Source organism: Macrotis lagotis, chromosome X (genome assembly GCF_037893015.1).
Source record: "Macrotis lagotis isolate mMagLag1 chromosome X, bilby.v1.9.chrom.fasta, whole genome shotgun sequence".
Taxonomy (NCBI): Eukaryota; Metazoa; Chordata; class Mammalia; order Peramelemorphia; family Peramelidae; genus Macrotis; species Macrotis lagotis.
Genome location: NC_133666.1, coordinates 146,572,659 through 146,592,676, shown reverse-complemented (window position 1 = coordinate 146,592,676; position 20,018 = coordinate 146,572,659). Strand labels below are relative to the sequence as shown.

The following is a 20,018-nucleotide window of genomic DNA, read 5'->3' as shown; positions in this document are numbered from 1 at the left end:
CAGAGGCATAAAAATACAGGTGCATTTCTCCCTGGGAATTCAATTGCTTGCTTTCTATATCCTAAGCACCTTGTGAAATTTAGTCTATAGGGTTACGAATGCTGGGCCTGGAACTTGAATTCTCAGATGCTAGAGTAGCAATCTTGTCTCTGTCATATCTTTGGAGTGTTCATTTAATAATGAAATGAAAACAGAAAGCAAGAGAGAGATGATGGAGAAAGGGAGTAAGGAAGGTGAGGGTTCATATTCTCTGGAAGCCTTCAAAACAAGACAGAGTCTCATCTGTCTGGAATGTGTTAGGTGTGGACATGTCTAGGGCCAAGAGGATGAACTATATGTCTTTTTCAGCCCTAGGAAATCAAAGTTTCTCTGTTTCTAGCCTTAATTGTTTATTTGGTCTTTAAAGGGAACTATTCCAATGAACTAATATCTTATTCTAAAATTTAGGAATTGTTGACTTTCTCTTGAAGGTGTTCTGTAAAGATGTTTCCATCTGAGCATTATGGCATTTCATTACCTGCCAAGTATTTGATCCACTTCAATTAAACTTCAGAAACATCGTGTCAGGGAAATACGAAGTTCAGATAAAACGCTAATCCTGCCATCCTACAGCTTATATTTTGATGGGAAGATAAGATACATATACAGATGACTACAGGACATGCTAAATATCTCATACTCTCTGTATGAATTCTATTTTTCTTTTTTCACCAGGTGAATCCATTAAGGGATCAAAGGGAGCCTTCATGGAATTGGAATTTGAGTTAGACTTTTAAGAATGGAAGATTGGGAGGGGGGTGTTAGCTAGGTGGCACAGTGGATAGAGCATCAACTCTGGGGTCAGGAAGACCTGAGTTCAAATCCAGCCTCAGACACATATATTACTTACCTAGCTAGGGACCTTAGGCAAGTCACTTAACCCCCAAAATAAAAAAGGAATATTGTTGTCTTTTGCTGTCACTGTTTGTCCTTGGCTTTCAAATTCAATCAGTTACATCATGAGGGTAATGTCTTATCATGAACATAAACTGGATTAAGTGAAGCAGAACTGTGCAAAGTCATCAACCTCACTCTGTCCTCCAGAATTATAGGAGAGTCCAGTGGAATGACGCAAGTCAAGACAACTAGTGATGGCCCACAAGAATGGAAGAAATTTAGTTTATAAAGAGGAACTGAGAAGACATTCAGGCATAGAGAGAAAGAACATAGAGATAGGAATCTAGCTGTTGTATTTAAGAGAGATTATAATCCATTTGATTGTAGTGTAGAATGTATAGCAAAGAGTAAAATGAGTTGAGATTGGATTGTTAGAACAAGGAGTGTGACAGTAAATGTTAGACAATGGATAGCCACTGAAGATTTTCCATCAGAAAAAATAGCAAAGCCAAATGTATGCATTATGAAAATTAATTTGGTGGTATATAAAGAATGGGCTCCTGGGGCTAAGTCTATGTCAAGGGAAGAAAGGTTAGTGTACAAAGATAAGAAGAGCTGTTAGTTATGATAGAAATTCAAGTTAGTTTCAATGAGGGGTTGTACTATGTAAATGGAGGGGGTACAGTTGCAAAAGGTAAAGGTAACTGATTTCATATAAGATGCAAAGAAGAAATGAAGGTGATATAAATAGTGAGTTTAAGAGGAGGGGACGTTTAGATATAAAAATGTTTATTTTTCAATGCATTGAGTTTGAGGTATTAGTGGGGCAACTGAGTAGGGAAAAATGCCCTGTGGTTACTTGGAGATATGGGCCTGGAATTCAGGCAGGACAAAAATAAGGCATAGATTTTAAAGTCTGTTTTTTTTTTCTGGCTCCAGGTCTGATGGTCCTCTATCCACTGACCAAGTTAGCTATATACTATTCCAAGCTCCTTTGTCTACCTTATTCTCAAGAAATTATTTATTCAGTGGAATAATTCGACTATATTTTTAAAAACAAAGATCCCTTTAAAATAAAGGTCAGGCATAGATTTCATATCTGTATAGAAGTAGTCCAGGAGATTTCTGTAGGGAGGGGAAGAAAGTGTTGAAGACAAAGCCTTAAGAAATACTCTCCACATTTGACCTGGTTTAATTAGTAGGTGAAGAGGAGTCAAAAGCTTGAAGTGATGGCCCTAATTGCAGAAGAGGTGGCTGTCCAAGAATCAAAGAGACCTCAAAAGGTGTAGGCATCTCTTTGATGTCTTACGCTATACTTAGTAAACACCCCCCTCAAATTGGCTGGCCTCTTCTCCATTTCTGTTGTAAACATAATAAAGAGAAATGTGATTTATTCAATAGTTGAGATGAATGCCAGAAATGAAATGTGTCATTAATACTAGCATTATGAAGCTCCTTTGTGTGGTCGTCAAAGCCTTATAGAGTCTGACTTCACTCTATCCAACCAAAAGATTTTACAGCACCAAACCTGAAGTTAGGGGGGGTCCTGAGTTCAAATCTAGCCTCAGAAAGTTACTAGCTGTGTGACCTACAGAAGTCACTTTGTTCAGTTTCTTCATTTGTAAAATAAACAAAAGGAAATGGCAAACCACTCTAGTATCTTTGCCATAGTTGGTAGACTGAAATTCAGCAATTATTACTTTAACATAATAGAAGACAATATAGAAAATGAATATTTGTTTTACATCAAATAATTTTACCAAATTATTCTTCTGTTATTTCTGATGTCTGGTACTTTTCATAGAAACATTGTAGAACCCTGGATTATGACCTGGGTTCAAATCCTTGATTTTCTATTTACTATCTTATTCTTTGGACAAGTTAGCTTCTCACAGCCTTGGTTTCCTTATTTATAAAAATGGAAGGGCTGGATTCTCTGACCTCTAGAGGCAACTAAGTGGCTCAATGTATAGGATGCTGGGCCTAAAATCTGAAAGACCTGAGTTCAAATATTGTTTCAGTTGCTTACCTAGTTAAAAAGACCCCAGACAAGTCAGTTCATTTTTGTTTCCCTCAGTTTCCTAAACCTTAAACTGGGGATAAAAATTGCAGGATTATTTCGAGGATTAAATGAGATTCCATTTATAAAATGCTCAGCATAGTACTTGCATTTAGTAGAGGGTCTATATGTGTGTATTGCTTTCCCTTTTCTTTCTAAGCTCATCCCAGATTAAAATCTATGAGCCCATAAATACAAAGGTTTCATTTAGGAAATTGTTCATTAAATGGAAATAAAATGGGCATTTATTAAGTTCCAGCTATATACTGGATACTATACTTTAAAAACATCCCTTTCAATAAACACAATAACCCTTCAAGGTATATGTTATTATTATTATTCTCTTTTTATAGTTGAGGAAACTGAGGCAGGCAGAGGTTAAGTGACATGTCCAGTGTCACATAGAAAGTGTTTAAGAGTATATTTGTACTCAGGTCTTTCTGACTCCAGGTCTGATGGTCCTCTATCCACTGACCAAGTTAGCAATATACCATTCCAAGTTCCTCTGTCTACCTTAGTCTCAAGAAATTATTTATTCAGTAGAATAATTTGACTATATTATTAAAACCAGAGATCCCTTTCTAAGTGCTGTTTCTATGTTTCACCAGTAGGTGGTATCTTGTAGTGTGACTGAGTGTCCCTGCTAGGTGATCATGTCAAGTTCATAAGCTTTGAAAAGATAAGACAGTATCATTAATGAATCATCTCCTTCTTTGTTAAAATAACTTTATAAATAATATCTGACAATCCAACATTCATTCAGCAAACATTTATTTCATGCTTACATTATACAAGGCATTGTATAAGGTGATGTGGGTACAAAAATAAAGATGGTACCAGTCACCATCCGCAAGAAGCTTCCATTTTACTGGGAGATACATTATGTACACAGATAATACATATAGAAGATAATTTGAGAAAGCTGATTTCTTCTCCAATAATCAAGGACATCAGGAAAGAGTTTATTTGGGAAATAATGTTCAACCAAGAAGTGAGAAGGGAATGCATTCCAAGGATGGGGAAACCTGTAAAAAGAGAGAGATGGGAGAGCTAACGATTAAGAAAAATAATTCTTTTTTAATGTAAAAATTTATAACTTAAGTAGAAGCCATGTCAAACACTTTCTTTATGCTAAGATCCTTGTTAGTCCCTCAGAGATATTGAAACGTCTAATAGATGGTTCTGTAGAGCTGATATTTAGAGAATTCCTTTAATCAGTATCTTTCTTTGGCTCTGTTTATTCCACTAAGCATCCTACCTGGGACTGTGCCTTAGCTAAATTATAACTGCTTTTCTGAAGTGAATTGGACTCCCCCAAATAGAAACTGTGCTTAAAGGTCAGTTGTCAGGACTTCTATTTTCATCTCAAACTCAACTAAAACTAATGAGAGCCTGTATAGTTTTTCATGTCTTCTTACCTTCGTGACAATTTTAGTTCAATCAGGAGAATGTGCTAAAATGATATATCCTTCTGACTTGGAAAGTCTTTTCTCCTAAGTCAGTTAAGCCATACCTGGGCCTGGTTAGGACAAGCTTCAATGACTTTTAACCACAAGTGCTTCAGAAAATACAGAATCCAGAATGGATCATATTAATTTGTTTGGCAGAAACTGATAGATCATGAGATGGTGAAATTGAACTTATTTTTGAGACATCACATGTGTAACTCATTGGCAATAGATTAGAAATCTATACAAACTAAATTGAATTGATATATTGTATTGTTCCCACACATTTTTTATTGAAATTGTGTTTTTCTGGATAGTTCATCTCATAAACTAATGTAAAGAACATAAAACTTGGACTTAGGAAGACCTATGCTAAAATCTCTATATTTCCTAGAGGACTTGTAGCCCTGGGCAAGTCATTTAAACTCCCTAAGTCTCAATTTCCCAACATGTCAACTAATGGATTTAAATTCAGTGACCTCTGGGGTGGCTAGGTGGTGTAGTGGATAAAGCACCGGCCCAGGAGTCAGGAGTACTACCTGGGTTCAAATCTGGTATCAGACACTTAATAATTACCTAGCTGAGTGGCCTTGGGCAAGCCACTTAATCCCATTTGCCTTAAAAAAAAAATAAATTCAGTGACCTCTAAAGTCCCTTCACCTATAATTCTATATGTCTATTAATTCTCTGATACTCAGTTTTCTCATCTATAAAATAGGATTAGTAGTACTTCTAAGGAGAGCAACCTCATAACCTCATTGCTAGGCTCAAAATAAAGTATATATATGGATTGCTTTGTAAACCTTAAAGCAGGAATAAGGAGAATTCAAAACTCTTTATTGTGTTTTCTCATTCCCTTTAAGACATGTAGATTTTTGAACACATGCTCTCTCCACTCAGTTTTAGTAATTAATATTAACAAGTATTTATAGATATTTTGTTTTTAAATATATATTTATATCTATATTTACAGTTTGACTTGACCACTGTCATGTTACTATACACAGATAATTCTGTTACAAGTAGAAATTAACCTAGTTTTGTTTTTGACATTATCTTATTCCTTGTAATCATTCATTCCCCATTTGGAAGATTCTATTCCACTTAAAAATATACTTCCATAAAAATCAGGATTCTACTGCATAAGTGAATTCTTTAAAGATCTACTAAGTTAATTTTGATAATTTACTTTGATAATATTTGATAAACATTTGATAATCACCTTAGAACAGAGATTATACAATAAATTACAAATACAATTATTAACAAATAAAAATTTTAACCTTTTGCTAATGTTCAAAAATGGATCAATTCCATTAATTGAAAATATATTTTCTCTTTAAAATATTTTAAAATAAATTGCAGGAATGTGTGACTGACTATATATGTATACATATATACACATATGTGTGTATTGCTACCTTTTGTTTTTTATAACATAATTTTATTCCCTTAATGCTCCCATCTTCCTCCTTCCTTCATTTACACAATTATCTGACACAATAATTGCTTCTGTATTCCACACCCATGGTTCTTCTCTCCCTCCCCCTACTTGCCACATAAGGAAGCAAAATCCAATTAGAAATTCTAGTGCCTGAGGCAAATTCATTTGATTTGGGAGGAGGGGGTAAGTACAGGATGAACTCCACATTATGATGAGATATTAAAGCAGGATTTTATAATAGCATCTTAGCAAGGTTCAAATAGATTGGCCACTAGATGACCAATATTCAGGTCAAAACAACTCTCAAAGATTATCTCCTAAGTTGTCAGGAGGTTGCCAATAGAATTCAGAGAGGGAGCACCTTCATCTCTGAATTCATAAGTTTGCAAATGAAATGTATATGTGGAAAAGCATTTTATTTTTTACAGTATTTTATTTATTTTTCCAACTACATGCAAAGATATTTTTCAACAGTCATTCTATTTGTTAGGTTTTGATTTTCACATTTATCTCCTTCCATCCTTTTCTTCTCTTGCCCCTACAGAAAGCAATGTAATATAGGTTATACATGCATAACTATTTAAAACATATATCCATTTTAATCATGTTGTGGAAGAAGAATCAAATCATAAAGGGGAAAAAACAAAATGAATAAGATAACTTTTAAAGCTTCATTTAAACTGCAGGTTCCTTCTGTGTATATGGATGGTGGAAAAAACATTCATTAAAGGCCTATTATGTGCCAAAAACTATACAATGACCTGGGGATACAAATTCAAAAAAGAGACATTTCCTGACCTCATGGAACTTACATTCTAATAGAGCAAAACAACACATTTAGGGAAATGGGGAGTCAAAGAAGGGAACTGAGAACTTGCAGAGTTTAAGTTCTGCCATAGGGCAGTTGGTTATCATTCCTTTTCTAATAACAATGATAATCCTGAATTGATTACTATTCCCAGGTCAAAAGATAGAAGGGTACACACAGATTGGTAATGGAAATAGGTAGTCCCTGGTTTCCTGGAATGATGGTTGGATAGAACAGTCTGAAGTTAGGAAGATACAATGAGGCAAGTTTACACATATCTATGTAAATTAGGACAGTTCAACTACAAGGAACTCCAAAGATCAGTGTATTAATTTTTTTGTAGAGGAGAGTTTAACCTTTTGGGTTAAGGATGGAGAGAAAGGAAGATATTGAAATAATGAACAAGAAACATTTAAATTGAAAGAAACTGATCAACTCTAAACCTGAAGGATAATATATTCAAATCCAATCCCTCTTTCCTCAACACACACACTTCCAGCCTTTCATAACCTGGTCCTCTTCTACCTTTCTAGCCTTCTTAAACTTTAATCATCTCTACATACTCATTAATACAGTGACATTAGTCTGCTTCCTGTTCCTTACACAAGATAATCCCTACTCCATTATTTTCACTGGGGGTATCCTTTACTGGAAATCTCTTCTTTCTCTCCTCTTTCTCCTGGGCTTCAATTAAGTCTTAGCTAAAGTCTCATCTTCTATTTTTTAAAAATTTTTATTTACTTAAGGCAATGGGATTAAGTGACTTGTCCAAAATTACATAGCTATAAAGTCTAATCTTCTAAAAGAAGCTTTCTCTATACCCTTTAATACAAAAGTCTTGGCCCTGAGATTATCTCCAGTTTATCTTTTATATACACTCTATATGGACATAACTGTTTGCATGTTGTTTCCTTCATTAGACTGAGCTTCATGAAAGTAAGGACTAGTTCTGTCTTTCCTTGCAATGCTTAGTTCAGTGCCTGGCAAGTTGTATTCCCTTAAATGCTTGTTGATTTGATTTCTCAGTTCTCTCCTAGGGAAGATCAAATAAGTCATTTACCTGCCCTCTTTAATTCCTCTCCTGGTAATAGGAGGAAATCATTTATTTCAAACATTGTGAGTAGACTTCTTGCCCACATAATGCTTTATCATTCTTCTATTTTTCACTCATCGGTGAACTATTTATTAAGCATTTATTATGTGCAACAATTAGTAAGCATTTATTTTATGTAAAACCCTACTCTTGTTTTTAACTCCAATTCAGGAGTCAAAAGGCACAAAAAGAACCAAAGAACTGGAAAGTTTGTGATAGGTCATCAGTTTTTCTCTTCTCTCAGATGAAGGGGTCACACTCAATGATCTCCAAGTCTCATTGATACACTGAAGAGACATTTGACACTTGTGAAATAAGTAGTCCTTTTTTGTCAACTCATATATTGTATATTTTTTATATCAATGCAGTTCCAAGAACTGCAGGAGGACCTTGGGTGCCAATTGAAGCTCATTAATTAAGCTTATAATTAAATAGTACATGACAAAACTTTTTGTTCCTGTCTACCTTCTAATATCAATAGTGCAATGATAATATTTTACATAGGAAGAAAATTTATTATAAGGTAGGGCAGGAAAAGGTAAGGAAAGAACAAAGGAAGCCACCAGAAGAAACAGTTATTGCTCTACCCTTTCTGCCCTCCCCCTCCCCTCAATAATCCCTTTCTATACCTAGACCCCTCATTGACCTCACAGATAAAGCTGTTGCACAGGCTGCCAACCCATGTGATACAACTAGATTTCAGAAGGGAGCCAAGATAAATTAATCAACAAGTACTTACAGGTGCCTCCTATGTCCTGGGTATTGTGCTAGGAGTAAAATAAAAACCACAAAAACTTCAGCATAAAGGCCATAGGTACTTTGAGGAAGGGAAATCATGAAAGCTGTAGATATTGGGGGTTAGAAACATGGTTTGTACAAAAGAGTGGGAACTCTCATGCAGGGACAAAAACAAACACTTCCCTTGATCACCCTTTTCTCTAACCCACATTGTTCTTACTATAAAGAAAAGATATATTTCATTATGTGTCCACCAAATCCAAATTTGTGCATTGAAATTTTGCAGAAATGTCCCTGCTTTGGGCAATTTTTTATCATTTTGAACACTTTCTCAGATCTCATTTATCATTTGTTATGGCAAAATTAATATTCCAGCATATTCACATATCACAATTCACAGGTTCCCAGAATTTTAGAGTTAGTAGAGATCTCCCTAGACATCTGGTCCACCCCCATACTCAAAAAGGAATCTCAAATATAACAGTAAATATAACATGATTACCTATCTTTTGATTAAAGACTGTAATGAAGGGAAAACTATTCCATCCTCAAACAATGGGCACCCATATTATTTCCAGTTTTTACTGATATCACAAAAAAAAAAACCGACTATGATCAATACTTCCTTTAGGTCCATATTTTCTGCCAGTGACTTCCTTGAAGAACATGCCATCAATGTACTTTGGATCAGGTTTAGGGACTTTTGTCTATAGTTCAAGCTTTAGAGAACAAAATTTGGTAATAAGAGATATTCATTCAAAGCATTCCACATTAATTCATCTGCTAAACATTATTATCTGTAATGCAAGTATACTTCATACTCTTCTTAAATTCTTCATTCACTACTTCACAGATGGAAAATCAAAACAGTAAAGAGATGAGATGGAAAGGAAATCAATGCATTTCCTTTTTTTTAAAACAATGCATAATGTTTTCCCCTAAACTTCCTTTTTCTTTGTTAGTTTTAATAAGTATAACATGCCTATAATATCTGGTAACTTTTTTCATATATGCCTTAATTTTATTGGATTTATAATTTCTAGAAATAAAGAGAAATAAATGTCTTCACTTTTTATGGTATTCTATCATCCAGCTCTTAAGCCTTTTGTATAAGAACAATACAATCACTTCTTCACTTCACTCTCTAAAATTCCCTACCTTCTTTTCAGACTCAGCTTGAGAGCCATCTCTAAAATAAGAGCTTTCTCAATCCCTCCTTTTTTTTTTTAGGGGTTTTTATTTTTTGCTAGGCAATGGGCTTAAGTGGCTTGCCCAAGGCCACAAAGCTAGGTAATTATTAAGTGTCTGTCTTCTAGTAAGTGTTTAATAAAATGCTTGTTGAATGAATAAATAAATGTCTACATGACAATGCTTGTTCCTGTATGCTGTTCTACTTTGACATTGATTATGGTGAAGTTCACACCCATTAGAGTGTGTGAAATTCTTCCTAGACCCTCTGAGCAGTCTGAATGGAAAGATTCATTCCATTCTTTTAAAGGATACTTTTAAAACACAATGCATGTACATTTTCCTGAGAGAAGTGCCATGCTTCAGTCTATATTGATTTATCAATACACACCCTCTAGAGGTTTTAAAGGTCTCTCCCTCTTAATTATGCCCTTCTTGTCTTCTTCACCCCCTCTGAAATACATCCCAATATGCAAAGATTTAATTTTGTGGCAGCCATTCTAAGCAGTTATATATATATATATATATATATATATATATATATATATATATATATATACCTATAACATTATATGATTAATGAAATTTGGCTAGGGAGTGTTGCTTTGATTGGTTCAAGTAGAAGTGCAAAAAGAGGATAAAATATAGTGCATTTTAAGAAACTGGTACATTGTAATGTGTATCTCAATGAGATGAAAACCTGAGAAACTATTAGATTTAAATGTGACTTGCCTAAGGTCTCACAGGTTCATAGATAAAAGTAAGATATTTAGAAGTTGTGCTGTTGTACGCTGAAAAGATTGGACTAACAAAAAAACCTTTAATCACTTATTACTTGTCACTTTACTTCAATTAATGAATCCACTTTACTTCTAGGAACCTCAGTTACATTCGTCCCTAAGATAAGGGTTGGAGGCAATAGTGTGTAGCTAGAATACTGGTCTTCTGACCCACACAGACAAGCTATATAAAACCATGGAACAAAATCTTACATGGGGATGTTTAATTCGTGTTTATTAAGGGACTGGCTGACTGATTTTAGGAGATCTGCAGCTTTTTCAGTGAATGGAGTATCCCTAGCAGAATGATGGAATCACAGACTCACAGGTTCAGGGATCAAATAAAATAAAAGAATGACAGCAACAACAATAATAACATTACCAGCAGAGTTGTGTGGGAAATTACATTACAAAGTTTAAATTGTGAGTTATTTCCTTTCCTCTTGAAAAATAATAAAACCCACTAGTAATGAGCTAGACCCTGATTCATGAGTGGGATTAGAAAATAAAGAGAGACAGAGAAGGCAATTCAGGAAGGAGATGAATCAGCCAACAAACATTCCTTTAAAAACCTACAAAGGTCCTGGCATTGTGCTAGGCAATAGAAATTGTAACAATATCAATGTAACAATGTCTGTTCTCAAAGCACAGGTATTCTACTGATGGACAAGTCCTATAGGTATATACAGAATAAATATAAAAATAATATATGCAAAATAGTTAAATCCAAATTAGTTAGGAGAGAGGATGCTGATATTGGAAAACAGGATAGGCATGTAGAGAAGGGAATACTTAATCTTGAGGGAAGAGAAGGATACTGAGGCAGGGCTATAACAATGTGCAGAAAGAAAAAAATGCAATAAATGAGCAAAATGGGATTAGGAAATTTTGAATGGATGAGCCTGGTTGGCACAGAATTTGCATGAGGGAGAAGTAAAAATAAAATTAGGGCTAAATTATGGAGGACCTTAAAAATCCGGGATGCAGAGTAAGGAATTTATCCTGTGAGCAGTGGGAACTATTAAAGGGTTTCCTGCATGGGAGTGTTGATGATAAATGCCAAGTTTTAGGTGATCAGTTTAGTTTGGCAGTAGTGTAAGGGTGGATTTGAACAGAGAGTTAAGGACAGGTTAATCTTCCACAATCATGAAATATATAATTTAAAAATTAAATTGAATGAAAAACCAAACACTTAGAAAAGTGTAGATATGTTATCCTGGAAGTGATATCAAATTCATCTTAAGATCAATGAGATCTGTCATACAGTGTTTTAGGGTAAAGGCAGTTAATCTTTCTGAACCTCAGTACTTCCACTTGTAAAATTAGGATAATAATGACAACACCTGCTTTACAGGGTTGTTGCAAAGGAGAAATAGCAATGTTTACAAAGTGCTTCACAAACCTTAAAAGACTAAATAAATGAATTATTGTTAATATTATTATCTCACAGAAATCTAGAAGCCTTCCTCTTTTGCATGCATGAAGTTGAATTAGTTCTTTTCCTGAAAAAAGGAAAAATAATAGTTTGTCTGTTGGAGGCATTCAGTTTAACCACTTAGGTATAACCAAAAAGTTCAGTAGATTGTCTTGCTTCCAAGTAATTCTTTTTTATTTAGGGTATTTTTGGTAAGGTAATGGGGTTAAGTGACTTGCCTAAGGTCACACACCTAGATAACTATTATGTGTCTGAGGGCAGATTTGAACTCAGGTCCTCCTGACTACAGGGCTGGTACGCTATTCACTGTACCACCTAGCTGCTCCTCAAGTAGTTCTTTTTTTTTTAGGTTTTTTTTGCAAGGCAAATGGGGTTAAGTGACTTGCCCAAGGCCACACAGCTAGGTAATTATTAAGTGTCTGAGACCAGATTTGAACCCAGGTACTCCTGACTCCAAGGCCGGTGCTTTATCCACTACGCCACCTAGCCGCCCCATCAAGTAGTTCTTAATAGTGAATATTTATCCTATGAAAAGTAGTGTGTATTGATTTATCTTTTCAGACTACATAACTGTTTCAACTTGTGGGTCTGTAGAAAGAAGTTACCGCTCCATGACTAAATGCACTTAAGTGAAAAAAACATTTAAATGATCAATGAAGAGATACTGTCAATTGATATCTTTCCCCAATTTATTCTTAAATCCAAATAGCCTAGAGGGGAGCCATGGTGACAAAGGTGGTATCTGAATCCTCATCTAAATGACAATGTTCAAAATAGATAAATGTTCACCATACTTCCCTGGTGTGAGCTTCAACATTTTGTTCACCTTCCACAGTGAGCCACCTCTATGGATTTGGATTGATGGATGCAGAAGCCATGGTGATGGAAGCCGAAAAATGGACCACTGTCCCCCAGCAGCATGTCTGTGTGGAGAGTACCGACCGGCAAATCAAGTAATATCTTCAATTATTCCTCATATACTGACTTTTAGTATCTGTCTTGGTTGGTTGTACAGAGAAGCCACTGATGAATCAACAAAGTATTTAGTAAATGTTTATTATGTGTATTACACTGGAGATGAAGAAAGTGGAAATAGTCCCTGCCCTCAAGGAACTTACATTCTTTTAAAAAAAATTTCAATTAACAAACATTTCTTTCTCTGTCGTCACCGAGAGAGAGAGAGAGAGAGAGAGAGAGAGAGAGAGAGAGAGAGAGAGAGAGAGAGACAGAATTAGACAGGGAGCAAGGGTCTGGGAGGGAAAGGTGATAGGAAAAGGAAAGGCAGAAAGAATGAAGGAATAAAGGAGGAAAAAATGAAAAGAAAGAAAATTTAACAAATTCATAGTCAAATAAAATAAATTTATTCATATCTGAAAATATGTGGGTGATTCTTCATCCTGAATTCATTTCTTTATGTCTGGAGGTAGATATCATTGGTCTTCTACAATTTTCATAATTTATTAATATTTATCATTAATCATAATTCTTAAGTCTTTTAGAGTTGTTTGCCTTTACAATGTTGTTATTATATAAATGGTTCTGGTTCTTCCCACTCTGCAGCTTATGGAGAAGGAACTTACATTCTAATAGGAGAGATGATCTGTACATAGGTAGATATAAACAAATTGCTTTGAGACTAGATAGAAGGTAATCTTAAAGGGAAAGACCCCAGCAGAAAAGGTCATTTGTAGAAGATGTTTGACTCAAGTCTACAAGGAAGACAAGGATACTAAGAGGTGGAATTGAGAAGTCTGGAAAGATGGAAAGGGTTCATGTAGGGAAGATCTTTAGATGTAGAAGGAAGAAAGAAGAGACTGGTAACTAAACTATATAACTGTCACCAAGTCAACCTATCTAGGTAAAAGAGGCATGCAAAGAACCTTTCTCCTCTGTAATGTTAGCATCCTGTGATTAAATCCTTGAAATGCAAATTAAATCCATGCAAGCCAAAAGTACTGTAGAGATTTCTTCTCTAAGTTGCTCAATCAGAAGTTCAGTTCATAGTTGCAGGAGAATATGTTGACCCACTAAGTGAAGCAGGAGAGGATGAAATGAAAAGCATTCTTATTTTTCTTATCATTTTCTTTCTCAGTCTCAGCAGTACAGAAGGGATTTCCAGGCACCTTTGTAGTTATCCCTCCTGGGAATTTTGCTCTATTCAGTGGTATATAAGCTATTAGTCTCCCATGCCATAGATGTTGTACAAGGAACACTATATTTGAAGGAAGAAAACAAACATATATGAAGTACCTATGCCAAACACCATGCCAAGTACTTTACAAAAAAATATTTCATGGCAAAGACTTGCCAAAGACAACACAACCACTACTAAATGTCTGAGGCTAGATTTGAACTTTGGTCTTCCCTGAATCTAGCTACCTGTTGAAACAGCAGACCTGGCTTCATATCCAAGTTATCTGGGCAACTTTAGGCAAGTGATTCCAACTCTCTGGACCTCAGTTTTATCCTTTCTTATATTAGAGGTTTGAACTCAATGAATGCTTAAGAAGTCTTCCAGTTTTAACTTGATTAATGAAAAGATCCAACTATTAACCTGTGTGATGAAAGGTCCCCACCATTCCCTTTCTGCAGTGTACACAATTTGATCTCATTGTGATGCTAGTAGAAAAGTTATTACCTTTGGAATAAGAACAAAAATCTCAACTTTGCTGCTTCCTATCTGAGAGACCTAACAAAGGTTGCAACCTCTAGGCTTCAGTTTCCTCATCTTTAAAGCTATTATCTTCCTTTTATACTCGGAGAAAATAGGCAGAGGGGTAAACTAGATTATCTGATCAACAAATGAGATTCTGCAGATGTTAAGAGACTCCCTCCAACTCACATATTGAAGAATTCTCTAAAGACTTAACTAGTTGTTACTTATTTTCATTGACTTTAACGGAAAGTAGAAAGTAAAACAGTAGCAAAGAGAGAAATACTTTGATCTTGGAGGTAATAAGCAGCCCCTGTAGTTTATTGAGTAGAGGAGTAGCATGATCCTGCATTAAAGAAAATGACTGTGGAATTGATGTGGAGGATGTATAGGAAGGAAAGAGACTTCAGGTAAAGAGACCAAGAAAACTTTTTATAAGGTAAGGAAACTTTTGCTCAATTAGCAGTCTAATTATTTAAGCAAGAGATAATAAGAGCCTGAAGTAGTGTGACAACTGGATGAGTAAACAGAAGGGATAATAAGTAAGATCTTAGAATCAAGATCTGGCAACAGATTTAATAGGTAGAGTAAGTAAGGATAAGGACTCAAGGATAAAAAGCAAGGCTGTAAATTTGGGAGACTGAGAGGATATTTCCCTCCAAAGAGATGGATGAGTAGTGGTTTGGGATGAGGGTAGATGAATTCTTTGGGGGGCATATTGAGTTTTGGATGTCTATGTGATATCCAGTTTGAAACATCCGATAGGTATTTGGTGAAATGGGACTGATACGCAGGAAGGAGACTAGAACAGAACACATAAATCTATGATTTGCAAAATCTTTTGCATATAATTGATAACTAAATCCATGGGAGTAGATGAGGTCACCAAGCAGGGGAAGAGAAAGAAGAAGAGGGCCCAAGCTTTTGTTTGGGGGATATCCTTTCAGTCAGGGGATATGATATGGATTATTAACCACCAAAGAAAACTGAGAATCCAGAAAGATCATTGTCTGAAAATCTTGCTAAAAGAGTATCCATCAGGAGATTATGGTCAATGGAGTCAGATGCTACAAAGGTGCTGTTAAGATTCTTACCCTCCTCAAATTATCTTGCATTTATTACTATTTGTAGAATGTCTACAATAAGAGTAGAAATTCTATAATAGGATTTCTATTTCATTTTCAACCTCATTTACTAGATTTCTTATGAGGAATCATGTCCACTATAGGTATCCCTCAAGTGTCTATCCCATGCCCTCTTCTCCTGCTATACAGCTTCATTTGATTCTCTCCTTAGCTTCTCTGCTGACCTCTCTGCTGACATCCAATCTTACATCTTCAACTGCCTTTCAGACATCTCAAACTAGATGTCCAGAAGACTTCTTAAACTCAACATACCTAAAACAGAAACCATTATTTTTCTTCTTATGCCCTCTCCCCCTAACTTCCCCATTACTGAAAAGGGGTATGCCATCCTTCCATTCCCTCAGGTTCCCAACCTAGGTATTATCCTTAGCTTCTGATTATCTCTCATTCCTCCCTATGCAAAATTTTGTCAAGATCTATTTATTTCACCTCTATAACATCTTTTGAATATGTTCTCTTCTGTCATCTGAAACAGTCACTACTCTTGTGAGACCCAATCACCTCACACCTTCATTGTTGCAGTAGCCTACTGTTGAGTCTCTGTTTCTAGTCTCTCCTCACCTTAACCCATCCTCGATTCAGCCACCAAAGTGATTTTCCTAAACTGGTCAAATTTGACTATGTTACCCCCCTCTACTAAATAAACTTCAGTGCCTCCCTATCACTTCTTGAACTGAATACAACATGCTGTCTGATGTTCAGTGCCCTTCATAACCTACCTGCCTCCTACATTTTCAATCTTCTTACAAGTTGTTTCCCAATACACTCTTTGATCCAGTAGCTTCCTGGCTTTTCCACAAACAAGACTTTCTATTGCCTCCAAACATCTTCTCTGGCTGTCTGCCATGTCTGGAATGCTCTTTCCCTCTTTTCCTCTGAAGACTGACCTCCCTGACTTCCTCTGAATTTCAAATAAAATCTCACCTTTTCCTGGAAATCTCAAGTCATTCTTAAATCTAGTGCTTCCCTTTTCTTTAGTTCCTTATCACTTTAATGTATTTCTTAAGTTTGAGACTGAGAACAGTCAAAAACAGGTTTCATACTTGGAAGCTGATGGCCTGATGTGGTGCTGATTCTGGTTCTATGGGGGTAGTAACTGGCTTTGATGCTTTCCATCTATTCCAGAACTATACGACCCAGCAGTGCTGTTCGCTCCATTTACAAAGCTTCTGGCTGCTCTGACAACCCCAACCACCATGTGAACTACCTGGAGCATGTAGTTGTACGCATCACCATCACCCACCCTCGAAGAGGAGATTTGGCCATCTATCTGACCTCACCATCAGGAACCAGGTCTCAGCTTTTAGCCAACAGGTAGGCTTGTGGTTCCTCTGCCTCCACCTCTTTCATCCTATGATCATAAACTGGTAATGTGTAAAAATACAACCTCTGCTGGAGAAAGAAGATTTAATTTGAACATTGTATTTGACCCTAGCTGTGTCTCCCTCAACTTATCTGAGCCTGTTTCCTTCATTTGTAAAATCAAAACAATAATACTTGTGCTACGACTTTACAAATTGCTATGAGGAAAATGCATTAGAAAAGAGTACAGTCTTTGGAGTTAGATCATTTGTTTGATATCCTGCCACTGCCATTTAATACCTTCATGATCTTCTTTTATTCCTTTGTACCTCATTGTTCTTTTTTCTAAAATAAGGGAATTTCGACTAGATGGCTTTTGGGGTCAGCTTGAACTCTCTAACCTTTTGAACCTATGAAACCCAGAGGGCTATATACATGTGAGTTTTTAATATAGTGCTCATGACAAATTTCAACCTGGCTTTAGAGATAGGAATAAGCAGCATTTTCATTCAAAAGAACAGACTGAAAGTAATATATCTTTGAAGGTGATATTGGATAGGTAGATCACTTGGAAGGTAGTCATACAAAGAAAAATGTTGACTGAGATTTTGAAGGAGTAGGGAATAAGGGGAATTGGAATTATTATTTATTTACTTAAGTAGTTTCTACCTACTCCAAAGGGAGTAATCTATAGGCATAAAAGAATATGCAGTTTGTTGGAATGATGAGATAAAAATGTTACAGTAAAATTGAAGATTCCCCTTATGGACTTTCCTTTTACTTAAGGCCCTTTGTGTCCTTCCTTCTAGTTTAGAAAGACCATTGGATCCCGATATTCCAAGTTTTTTGTTCTTTATTCCCTTCTCTTCAAGTAAATCTAGTAAACTGCCTGGAGCAGTTTAATGAAATAGTGCAGTCCACGTGCAAGCTTTCTCTGAATATAGGGTAAGTCCAAAATGGTACAAGGAAAATAGTTTGGGGATCTGAGGACATTGTTTTAAACCCCAGCTCTACCTGGGTAATCTGGAGCAAGATTCTGTTTGTCTGCCTATCTCTCTCTCTCTTCCTTACACAGACACACACACACACACACACAGACACACACACACACACACACACACACAGAGAAAGAGAGAGAGAGAGAGAGAGAGAGAGAGAGAGAGATACATTAAAAAGAGAGGGTTGGACTAGATTTCTTCTAAGGTGACTTCTAGTTCAAAAGTTGTGTGTCTCTGAATTCCTTTTGCTCTAACAGAATCTCTCCTGTGGCACATATTCTTTCTCTTGACCTCAACATTCTCTCCCCATTATCCCCACTCCCATCTTCAACACCCACATTGTGAAAACCAGTTTGCCTGAAATGTAGCACAATGGGGGTAAGATGGAAAGACAGGCAAAAGAAGCCACAATGTGAAGAAAGGAGATTCAAATGTCAAGTAGGAGAGGTTATATTTTATTCTAGCTGCAATAGGGAGTAATTGGAGATTCTTAAGCAGTCATCTGCTTTACTCATGAATGTGACCAGTCCTATAACCTCAAAAAGTTAGGGGGCCAATATGTGGAGAAGGGATTGATAAAAGGAAAGAATGCCATTGGGAACCGAGTTAGGAGCTGCTACAGTAGCTTAGGTGAGAGAGATGAAGGGTTTGAACTTGGTTGGTAGCCCTAATAGGAAAAATGAATAGAAGCAAACCTTTGATTGATAAGACTTGGCAGTCAATTGGAGAGAGCTGAAGGGGAGAGAGAGTGAAGAGTTGAGGGTAGTTCTTAGGTTACACTCTTTAATGACTAGAAGGATGGTTAAGCCTGCCCCAGAAGCAGAGATTTTAGGAAAGGAATGGTCTTTGAGAGTTTCTGTGGCCAAAGAATTCATTGGTATGTATCCAACTTCCAGATGAGTTTCTCCAAACCTAACTAGACTAATCCTCAGGTGACCTTAAAAACACATGTATGAGAATGTATGTGTACATACATATATGCATAGTTTATATACCTATGTGTAATTGTAAGCATGTTCAAAAAGTAACAAGTTATAGTTTTTAAGTCTATATATGTATATGTATTTGTATAAATGTAAGATTATATGAGAGGTAATATTATAGAAATAGAGAAGGTTAAGATAGAGATGAGATGGGTATAAGACTAGAGGTGAAAAGGGAAAAGGGAAAGGAATGGAATGGAAATAGAGCAGGGAAGCAAAGATCAATTTTTCTGGGTGACAGTGACAAGGAATGTCAAGTTAGAGTTTTCAAGTGGCATTTTATTTTGCTGGGTAAAAGAACTCTCCTTTTTCTCTCAAAACTAAGTTCTTGGGGCAGCTAGGTGGCGCAGTGGATAGAGCACCAGCCCTGGAGTCAGGAGAACCTGAGTTCAAATCCAGCCTCAGACACTTAATAATTACCTAGTTGAGTGGCCTAGGGCAAGTCACTTGACCCCATTTGCCTTGCAAAAACCTAAAAAACAAACAAAAACAAAAAAACCTAAATTCTTCTTGCTGTCAGTGCAAGGAGTGAGAAGCCAATTCCTAATTTTTTAAACAGGAACTATAGTCTTGCCAAAATAAATGCATGCAGGTGCAAAACAGCAACACTCTGGCATCAGATCAATTGGGGGTTTCCCCTTGCTCCCCATTCTCAAAAGAAAAAGTTCTTTCAGCTGCCCCTGTGTGACTGTGGCTACCTGACCAAAACATCTTTTCAAGTCAAGCAAGACCTTCTGATTCAGGATTATATGATTAATGGGGGTTGTACCAGCTGTTGTTACTGAACCCATCAGTAAAGGCTCTTTCTTCCTTTTTTCCCCTCTTTATTCATTATTCATCTGGGTTTCATTTGAAAGAGTATGCTGGTAAAATGTTAAAGAACAAAGGTATGCTTTACACATGTGGAGATCTTATCCCCTGCTTCTAGACAAAAGCAGTCCCTCCTCATACTGTTGCTGTTTGCTTAGGCCAATGAGCCCCCTTGGCACTCAGGAGCCCCCTCCTGCATATTTTGCTTTTCAATGCTGGCTTCCCCTAAAATGACTTCAGCGAGGAAACTTGTGAGTCA

The 20,018-nt window shown here is 36.2% G+C and overlaps 1 protein-coding gene across 4 annotated transcripts in view; it reads left to right on the top strand.

The window, feature by feature from the left end:
- Positions 1-20,018, top strand: part of PCSK5 (proprotein convertase subtilisin/kexin type 5) — a 594,760-nt gene that overhangs the window by 353,788 nt on the left and 220,954 nt on the right. For 3 of the 4 annotated variants that reach the window (XM_074206682.1, XM_074206681.1, XM_074206683.1), the window contains exons 11-12: positions 12,704-12,821; positions 16,792-16,980. In XM_074206682.1, coding sequence (XP_074062783.1) covers positions 12,704-12,821; positions 16,792-16,980 — 307 coding nt within the window. Of the gene's footprint in view, positions 1-12,703; positions 12,822-16,791; positions 16,981-20,018 lie in introns of those variants that run through there. The other variant, XR_012472398.1, reaches the window with a different exon arrangement.